The following is a 10483-nucleotide window of genomic DNA, read 5'->3' as shown; positions in this document are numbered from 1 at the left end:
TTGGCAATCTTTTTCAAAATATCAACAATATTTCCCAAACCTGCTTTATTTATTAATAAATTTAAAAAAAACTTGTGGCAATCCTTTCAAAAATATATTCCTCTGTAAGGTTTTTTTTTATTATTTTTTGTCGTTAATATTTCCAATTTTATTGCATTAAAATTTTTAACAAGTGGCAACACCTCTCGAGATATATTTTAACTATTACATTTCACCTGTTTCTTCACTTTGATACCCATATAGTTATCCCATAAAATTTCTAAACGGGTGGCAACCTTGCACTTTTTAAACATTGGCAACTCTCCTCAATAATATTTCTCAAACCTGTTTTAACGTTCAACTGTTATATTTTATTTATTTTATCATATTAATGAATAAAAACACATGTGGCAAGCCTTCAAAAAATATATTCTCTGTATGTTTATTTTTACTTTTTTTTGTATAAATTTAGTAGTATTTCGTTTACATCACCAATTTTATTGCATTAAAATTATAGAACAAGTGGCAACAATCCTCAAAATATTTTTTGACTAATGGATTTCGTTAGCCACTTCACTTTGATATCCATATCATATAAATTTTCGGAATAGGTGGCAACCTTGTAACTATTCTATTTTATATCCCATTTTTGTTTTTCACATTAACAAAAGCAAAATGGGGAGGTCGGAATTAACTGAGTTTCTGAATTTTTGGGACAGGAATTTACCTTTTTTCTTTATGCTCCTTACTATAAATCTCTGTCTATGTGATCACTCTTATTTAAAAAAAGATATGGGGAGGTATTTATTTGGGTCATGCTAATATGCCGATAAAATAAAGCCATTGAAAAGCATGTATAACTGTTATATCCAGGAAAACCGAACTATTGGGCTGTTGTTACTCGTCGGTGCTATTACGTCGAAAAAGTTTATGTTTAATTGGTCGTTAATTTGATTCTAAAAATACCCGTTATTTCGAATCACGATATTTGTCAAAATAATATTTTGCAGATTTTCACTTTTTTTCTAACAACATTTTCAATTGTATAACAAAGTAAATTGAATTTTCACTTACAAATTGCATAGGTCCACTCTTTGGTTGTCAGAATGAAGGGCAATTTTTTGGGTACACAAGCCAATGGTTGCCACTCCCATGTAATATTGTCCAATTGATGCGGTGTATAACAGTAATAGTTCGAAAATAAGTAATTTCGATGAGCAATGGAACCATTCTGAAAACAAACATAACAGTTATTTCATAAAAATATCACAAGAACGACTTCTCGAATTTCAACTAAATTTAAACTAAATTTTCATTATATTACCTTGACATTATTATGTCTACTTAGTTGTGAAATTGGACCAAACCGAACTAATACCACCCAAATTTCCCATACATTACAATTTTTAGTTCCATATAATTCCCTCACTTTACAGTATACAAATCAGGTACTAATGAAATTAGCGAAAGTATCAATCAACCTATATGATCTTGTATTGAAATGCAGAGACAACTTTTTTTCCCATAAAAATGTACCAATATGTTGGAAATGGTTGTAGTCGGGTCGGGTTGTTCCACTAACCTCCGCATACTTAGTTAAAAACAATTTTGAACTTCCGATTGAATTTATACGATGTATACTAGTCGATAAAGTTATTTCCAGTGAGTGTTCTTGGGGTCTGAAAAATGTCGCTGGTGGTCACTTCAAGCAACTTTGTGGTCACTGCTTTGAGTTATGCTGAATCGGTTATGATACATGGATGGCGCTATTAGAAATCCCTATGATCTTTAGTTAGTCCTAACCTGCAAAAGGTGCGTGTAAAAATTTTACAGCTGTTGGATCATTACTTTGTGAATTATATCATTTTGAGTGAAGTAACTTTTGTTATTGTGGTAAAATTAAAATAAATTTCGCGTTTGATAAAGTAGCGTTTTGAAGGGGAAAAATTCCGTTGATGCAAAAGCTTGGCTTGGCGACGAGTTTCCGGATACTGTCCCTAGAAAATAAGTCATCAAGATTTGAAATGTTAAGTTTAGATGTGGTGACTGTGAACGCAGTGAACAGACAAAAAGGATACAATGTACTGTTTCAGAAGTCAGTGAAAACGATGGTAAAAATCGGTGAATTTAGCTTCGAATTGCTTCTGCATTTACCGTATTCTCCAGATATGGGCCCCAGCGACTACTTCCTGTTCTCAGATCTCAAAGGAATGCTAGCTCAAAAGAAATTTTCGTCGAATGAAGAGATGATCGACAAATCGTAAAACGAAAATGGTAGAGAAAGGTCGCTATAATCAGTGTATTTGTCTTGAAGGAATATGTGCTGAAGAAAAAAAAAACGAATTCTGCCAAAATATGAAATCAAGTGCTTGTATGGAAAACTCTTTTATTTGACCAGATATCATTATAAAATTTGGCGCAGGTTATTAACCAAGACAACGATGCAATCTTAGCTGTCATACAAACTGACCGATTAGGAAAGAGAAAGATCTTTCATTTCACGAGTTATCTTTACGAAATTTGGCATGAGCTATTGTAATATGTAGGAAATTAATACGTAAGACCAACCAGCCGATATTCAGTGTCTCACCTTTAAACATTCTTGAAATCGTTTTGGTATATGCCTTGGCTAAAAGTGTATGTCTTCGCTAAAAAAAAAGTATAGGCAATATTCTATTACGAATTTGCCATGTTGAACGAGCATGAGAGAACTTCTGGTGAATACCGACTACTTAGCTAATAAGAATTGGTTCATCACTTCAAGAGCGAAAATAGCGCGAATTATGATTTTTCTTGAACCAACAAATGCATTGATTGAGTAACTTTAAGTATATAGAATTGTTTGTAAGAAATCAAGTGCGACAGGTCAATGAACTTTACCTCGAACAGCGTCCAATGCACCAGTTGATTGTCTCGATAAACGTAACGCATTCGCGCGCATGGCACACCAATATTTACATTGAAATGATGCGCGGTCCGCACCAAGCGTGTGCTGCCGTTGCTGTGCCTCACCGCCACCTCGTGATGATCCATGCCCGTCAGCGCGAACACGAGACTGTGTGGTAGCTGCTGCGTAGCATTCACCACATCAGCATCGATTACGCTTGCAATGGAAATGCATGATTTAGTCAGCGTATCGTAGTAGTGGCCCTCGGCGCAACAGAAGCGAATACAGGGTTTCAGCTTACAAATGCAGGCGCGCATGTGACGCTCCACCGGCACGCGTATGCCATCTTTGATGATGAAAGTGTAGGCGGCAACTAGCTCGGATGGTATGTGGGTGATGCCGAGACTTTTTAGTAAGGCAGCATTGTCGTTGTTGCTATTGTCGTTGTTGATGTTGTTGTTGTTATTGATATTTATATCGCTTCCATTGTTCTTGTTATGGATATCAGTGTCACTACTGTTTTTGCAGCCATTAACGTTGTTGTTGTTGTTGCTGCTATCACTGATATTGTTGTTGTTGTCGTTGGAATTGTTGCTGCTTCTGGTACTGCTGTTATTACTACCAACAATGTCATTTTGGTTATTTGTCTTGTCGTTGTTGTTGTTGCTGTTGCTTGTGCTATTCAAGCCCGCCGTCGCATTAGGTTGCTCATACGCCCAGGCTATACCCGTCACATTAATGGTATCGATGAAGGCACAATGATATCTCGTATCCGCCGCAGCACTACTGGCAGCTGCCGTTACGCTGCTCCAACAACAACAACTGCTAATAATTATGACGAAGGCGGCCATTAGCGTCCATGTGTATTGTGTTGTTGCCATATTAGAACGAACATATTTAATTGCTTTCACTAATGTTGGCGCGCACATTTGGCTGACGCCTTGATGTCGTTGCGCAGACATGTTTTAGGAATTTTTATTAATATTTGGAAATTTTTTAATGTGTTTGTAATTAAGAATTTTGTTTTTTTTTTTTAATTTTTAATTATTTTTCAATTAAAACTTTTTTTTATTATATTCATTTATGTTTTAAGAATTTCTGTTAATATTTGAAAATTTGTTTTCCAAATTTTTTGATCTGTTTCCAATTTAATTTTACTACTTCAATTAATTTTTTTTTATTATTTTTTCAATAATTTTTTTTTGCTTTTTAATTAAAACTTTTATTTTGTTTTCTCAATTGATTTTTGTTATGTTTTCAATCAGGGTCTTTTTTCAGTTAAAACTTTTTTTGCGTTTTCAATTAAAAATGTTTTTTTATTATTTTCTTAGGTTTTAAGAATTTTTATTAATAATTTTATTTTTTTTTTAATTTTTTGATGTTTTTATTGTTTTTTCAATCAATTTATTTTTGTTTTTGAATTTTCAACTAAATTTTTTTTCTTTTTAAATAAAAACATTTTTTATATTTTCGTATTTTTATTTAATGTTTTATTTTTTCCGTTACTGTTAAAAAAAGTTTTATTATTCTTATTTTTTTAATACAATTTTAAGGTACTTTTCATATTTCTGAAATTTTTTTTAGATTTTGTTTTTAGTGTTATCCAAATTGAATTGTTTCCAATAAATTATTTAGTTGTTTTCCTATTACTTATTTTTGAATTTTTTAGATTATTATTTTTTTCCAAAATTATTTTCTTAGATTTTTATAAGACTTATCCAAAAAACATTTCTTTAAAATTTTTTTCGGTTGTTCCAACCAACTATTTTGCAAATATTTGTTTTATTTTTAGTTGTTTTTTCTATTAATTTTCCAATTAAAAAATTTTATTTGTTTATTATTTTCTCAATATTTTTTGTTTGACATTGTTTATTTTTCAGAATTTCGGTTTTGCTTTCCAAATAAAAATGTTTGAAATTTTACTTTCCAGTTAGATTTTGTTTTAGATTTGTTATATTCCAATTAAATTTTTTTAAATTTTTATTTCACTTCTTAATTTGAATAGTTTCACAATAAACTTTTTTTTCAAGTGAAAATTTTATGAATTTTTATTTAATTTTTCAATCACATTAGTATCTAATAATAATATTATTTGCGCGAAATTTTCAATCCAAAATTTTTTGAAAATTTGTTTTTTTATTTCTCGATATATTTTTGTATATTTTCAATTTAATTTTTTTTTTCACTTTTTTATTGGAATTATTTATTGTTTCACAAATTGTGTTTGTTTTATATTTCATAAGCACAGGCAGACACCTTCACACACTCACATGTGCCTGCATGCCGACGCACTGAAATGATACGTAAATCGTTATTGTTGTTGTTCGCTATCGCGTAGGCTATTTCGAGTCGGCGAAAATTGTGTTTAGACGACCGCACCATTCAATTGCTACAACACAAGTGACTTCGAAATTCTCCAGAAAGTGTACCAAGAACCTGTGGGTGTCTTATGCGCTGTTCAAAAATTTACAACAACAAACAAAGCCTTCCCAAAAAAAAGAAAAAAGATGCAGATAAAACAGCGCAAATGAATTCGAGCAGCGGCCAAGGCACTGAACAGATCACTGATTGTGTGTTGATGACTGCATTCATCGCCTATGAATTTCCCACATATGTATAACGATATAACGGCAACGATGACGTTATTCACTGCGCCGTCTTAAGGATGCGCTTAGCCCGCGACACTTGCATTCCAGCACTTTACACCTTTGCCGGAAAGATTAGTGTAAAAAGCCGTTTCATATAAGTGTGCGTGTATGTATGTATGCGTGTACATATGTATGCGTGTGTTTGTAAATTGTAAAGTGCCGGTTCGGTTTTGCTGTCGTTAATTGCTTTGGCCTTTGCGCTGCTTAATCCTTCAATTGCCCGTGCCAATGTCCACTCGAACCGCGTGCTCGCGCTCAACTGCTGTCGAGCAGTAGTCCAATGGCATGACCGCTAGTCGGCGGTTGCCCACACACACCTTGCGCGTTTTTAACGAGCACAAGCGCGACCCTGTCGGAAAGGCGTGCGGCATGTTGTGGGCGGAGGAATTGTTGTTTGCAGGTACATTTCTACATAAAGCGAGCGAGTTCACGGTCTACATGAGGACATGACTCATTGGAGGTTGAGTTCGTTTGTTCACTTCTTTAAGACACGAGTATATAGCAGACATAAAAGGCATTAACCTGGTCGAAACTCACAAAATGTATTTGATTGATCAAAAAGACAGGCTATTTACCCATTGATAGATGGGATGATGAGTAAGCATTTTTCTTGGAAACAATACAAGTATCAACGGTGAACGTTGCAAGACCTATCAAATAAGGATCTTCTTCGGAAGAGACCCGATCATATGTTTTTGGTTATTAAATGTTGGTTTAAACGTCGTGTTAGGCAATAGTGAGACAATGAATTCAGTTGAGAAGATCTCAGGAAGGTTCATCAAGCCATAAATTATGATCTGAATCTTTACGTTATATTAGCTGATCAAATATAACCCGGACTGGTCCGTTATAGATGTGGTGTTATATAGTATATATAAATGATTAGAATGACGTCTGTCCGTGCAAGCTGTAACGTGGGAGCGGCACCACCCACTTTTAGATGATATCACATATCTTGGGACCTGCTAGACCAATTTTAAACATACATACCTTGGCGCTCTAATACTTTGTTATCAAAAATGGTTTGAATCGGGTCCATACTTCCCTTAGCTCCTATATACCTAATATATAGGTTTTCAAACTTTCGGCTTACTTTAGACCGCATATTTCGGCCAATGTGTGAGTTATCTGTGCAAGCTGTAGCTTCCCACTTTTTCTTCCCCAAAAGGTTTTTCCAAAATCACTAAAATAATTAACTGTGGTCTTCAGGATCCGTCTTCGATTTTAAATCGGTAGAATTCTCTAAATAGCTATGGGGTACATTTTCGACTTGGCAGTCCTTGGCTGATGAAAACTCCAGCTCAGTTAAGAACCGATTATCATGGAAACGACTGAATCATTCGAAACAAATGATAGCAAAATCAATCCTAATTCAATCACTGTCTTCTCACATTTACTCGTATTCCCCCCATTGATGTCCTAATCAATAGCATCCTAACAGATTAGGCAGATCCACTGTCGAATTAAAAGTGAGTTGCTCTGGAGCATTATCATGAGAAAAGGATAAAGGTATTCGAACAATGTCGATTGAAAGAGTCTTTTAAAAGTTTAGCACTTCAGCAATAACCAACTCGAACATTTGATAGTTGATGATTCGGAGTAGTGTTTGGAGATGTTCAAGCATAAAACTCCGGTTTTTTGGTTCTTGGACCATTTGAAAGACAAAATCGTAGAAAAAGCGGCCGCATTTAAAGAAAATGTAAGTGCTGTTGCAACAAGATAAAGCAAGGTGTCAAAAACAATGAAAAAAATTCATGAATTGGGCTTCGAATCGCTCCACATCCACCGTATTCTGCAGATCTGCTCCCCAGCGAATTTTCCTGTTCTTATACCTCAAAAGAATACTCGAGAAGAAATTTTCGTCGAATAAAGAGATGTTCGTCGAAACTGAGGTCTCTTTTGAAGCAAAGGACAAATGCTACAACAAATATGGTGTCAAAAAGTTGGAGGGTCGCTCTAATCATTGAAGGCAAATTCTTACCTTCTTATTTGTTATCGTAGACACGGTTATAGCCGACTTTACAACAGCCAAGGCTGCTTTCTTATTTTCATTGACGTGACGTTACGTTCCAAACCTGTGGAGAAATGCTTCACCTTCTCACTTTAGCTCTCCTTTAAACTGATGTGTCTTGGCTATCCAGAGGGAACTTGGTCTAAGGCCGGTAGTCGTGAGCTACTTGATCCATATATAAAAGAACCATTTCTAGCCACTCCCAAGTGAATGGCGCCAACTTATACACATGGCTCCATCTTCCCACAGCTAAGAAAAGGTAGATATGATGAAAAAATTGGTATTAGTTACATATATTCACAGTTACCTTCTTTTAGAAGCAGGTATGTCTGGGCTAAGCTCAAAAATATTTAGTGTAAAATAAAAAAAGTGCTGTAGTACATAACTTTTCTTAAAATCCGATCTGTTTTTCTATTTACCAAGCTCTTTATTAGCGCGCCGAAATGTAGGCAACATTTTTAGTGCTACTTCGGAGAACCCCGAAATTATCCCCACGATGTTGCTTATTTTTCGGAACCGCCAATATTGGATTCTTGTATAGAACGCTGTCTTATTTGATATCTTCGTGAAATTTAACACTCTTCTATTGTTTACATCAATGTTACAATCTCCGAATAAATTATTTTGATTGGATCACTAGTGGATATGGCTGTCGTACAAACTGATTGGTAAAAATCAAGCCCTTGTATGGAAACCTTTTTTATTTGAGCAGATATCTTTGCGAAATTTGGCACAGGCTATTCTTCACGGCAATGTTACAATCACCGAACAAATTGTTCAGATCCTACCACTATAACATATAGCTGCCATACAAACTGAACTGAACGATAAAAATCAAAGTAAAGGTCTCCATAAAATTTTTTTAAGGATACAAGTTAAGCAACTGTGAAGCCCCAATGAACTTTTTCCTGTTTTTTATTAATTTATTTTTTGCGAAATATTTCCTACAGGGCACACAGGTGAAGATACGCGAAATATCCAATTGTGTCTATGTACCAACGGCATTTATTTTTCTTTTGTACACAACATCCATAAATACATTTGTTTATAAAATTGCGCCGATTTGTGTGAGCATACATATCTATTCTTTCGATTGTCTATGGCGGTGTTTGTGCGTGCTATGTGCTGCTTGGCGGCTGTCATGCCGTTGATGCGGCACAGCAGGTAAATGGACTCCCATTGGCATAAGGCACATTATACATATATGCCAGCTGAGCAAATAAACATACTTACATGCAAATGTAACTGTTTACAATGCGCACCGCTGGAAAATGGCATCAAAATAAATTAAAAAGAGAAAATTTCATTAAAATTATAAATCATACCTTTTCTGGTAGTTTTTATTAAATTTCCTACAGGGCACAATTAGTCAAGTGTATATGAATCGGTAACTAGCAACTCTTTGCTTCCTCCGCTTTAATTTTCTATAGTGTAGCGATGCAAGTACCGTTTAGTGCCACCACACACGCTCACCCTCCCTTAGACCTACAAGTAATGCCACTCTTCAGTTGTCCTTTTGTTTCAAGCGCTTCATTTAATTGTTCGCGTGCAATCATATTTATTTATTTTTTTATGTATAATTTTATCGCATATCCGCATGCTTATTTGCTTGTCTATTTGCTTGGCCAGTTGACACTGCGCTCCTCTAATGTACTCACAGGACTCGCGGGCGGCATTCACCATCTGTTCGGTGGCAGTGTTTGTCGAATGGTTACTATAGAAAACTGACCTACAATGGGTTATGGGATTAAACGGTATTGGCATTTCGTGATTACATTGTCTTTCTCGGAGGGGAAAAAGAGGAGGTTATCAATTCAAAATTGTTGTGAATCATATTTTTTGACCAACATTGATGGCTGATGATAATGATATTTCTGGATATTTCGATATGGAGTTTTTTAGAGCGGGTCTGGACTCATTACATTGACTTCTGAAGTCAAATAAAGTATTTGAGGTTCCCTACTTTTTTAAAGAAAAAACTCAAAACTTTAAATATAATGGGGATTGTTTAGTATCATTCGAATACATATGCCAGCTCTTTAGTGTAAATCCTTGCCTCAAACTACTGCTTTATATAATTTGTGTCTTAATTGTGACATTTTATCGATTTTCTATTAACCGCATTTTGTGGGCGTGGCAATGGTCCTTTTCCGTCCATCGGCAATAGGGACATTCTTATGCCAAGTAACACGTGGTCCAAGTTTTTTTATCGAAATTTCGTTATCGATATTATCAGATCTAAACATTGGTCAGTATTGTCCATCAACCACATGGTGTGTAATTGAAATTTTATCATTATTAACATCCTAGTAGTCATCTGAATTAACATATCGATGAATTTTCCTCATCTCTTAAAAACTATAAGCTGTAATTTGTTGACAGTATGAAAGCGATATACTACTCAGTAAGTAATATGTAAAAATTTGCATTTGATGATGTTATTTATCGATAATGTATTGAATTTTTATCGATATTTAACAGTTTTGTTGACAAAGTTGAAAAAAATAAAATTCTGAGCAACAGAAAAAAGTTTTTTGTAATTATGTGCACATTTTTATGGTCCGATAAAAATTTGAAACTTTTAAATCGACTTTTTTCGATAAAAATATTTATCGAAATATCGAAAAGTATCGATATTATCAGATCTAAAGACTTGGCCACGATTATTCATCAGCAACATACTTTAATTTTTTTCATTATTAACACCCTAGTAACAATCTGAATTAACATATCGATAAATTAGCTCATCCTCATCTTAAAAATTATAAACGGTAATTTGAAATGAAACGATTTTCATTTGATGATGTATTTTATGATTTTATCGATAATGTATTGATTTTAACGGGTTTTAATAGTTTTTGTCGTCGAAATTGATATATGTATATCGTTTCAAAAAACTCAATGTTTTAGAAAAATAATTATTTACATTTTTTTTATATATATGTGTATATTTTTTGC

General features: G+C 34.2%; 1 protein-coding gene across 1 annotated transcript in view; it reads right to left on the bottom strand.

Annotated features, from left to right (window-relative positions):
* Nucleotides 1-3877, bottom strand: part of LOC108976713 (probable G-protein coupled receptor Mth-like 8) — an 11339-nt gene extending 7462 nt beyond the window's left edge. The window contains exons 1-2 of the mRNA XM_018945975.1: nt 2860-3877; nt 1054-1210 (exon numbers count right to left, since the gene is read on the bottom strand). Coding sequence (XP_018801520.1) covers nt 1054-1210; nt 2860-3828 — 1126 coding nt within the window. The 5' untranslated portion in view covers nt 3829-3877. The remainder of the gene's footprint in view (nt 1-1053; nt 1211-2859) is intronic.
* Nucleotides 3878-10483: the final 6606 nt, after the last annotated feature.

The sequence above is a fragment of the Bactrocera latifrons genome, unplaced genomic scaffold (genome assembly GCF_001853355.1).
Source record: "Bactrocera latifrons isolate USDA-ARS-PBARC rearing strain unplaced genomic scaffold, ASM185335v1 scaffold_8, whole genome shotgun sequence".
In the NCBI taxonomy this organism is placed as follows: Eukaryota; Metazoa; Arthropoda; class Insecta; order Diptera; family Tephritidae; genus Bactrocera; species Bactrocera latifrons.
This window is presented reverse-complemented; position numbering and strand designations above follow the sequence as displayed.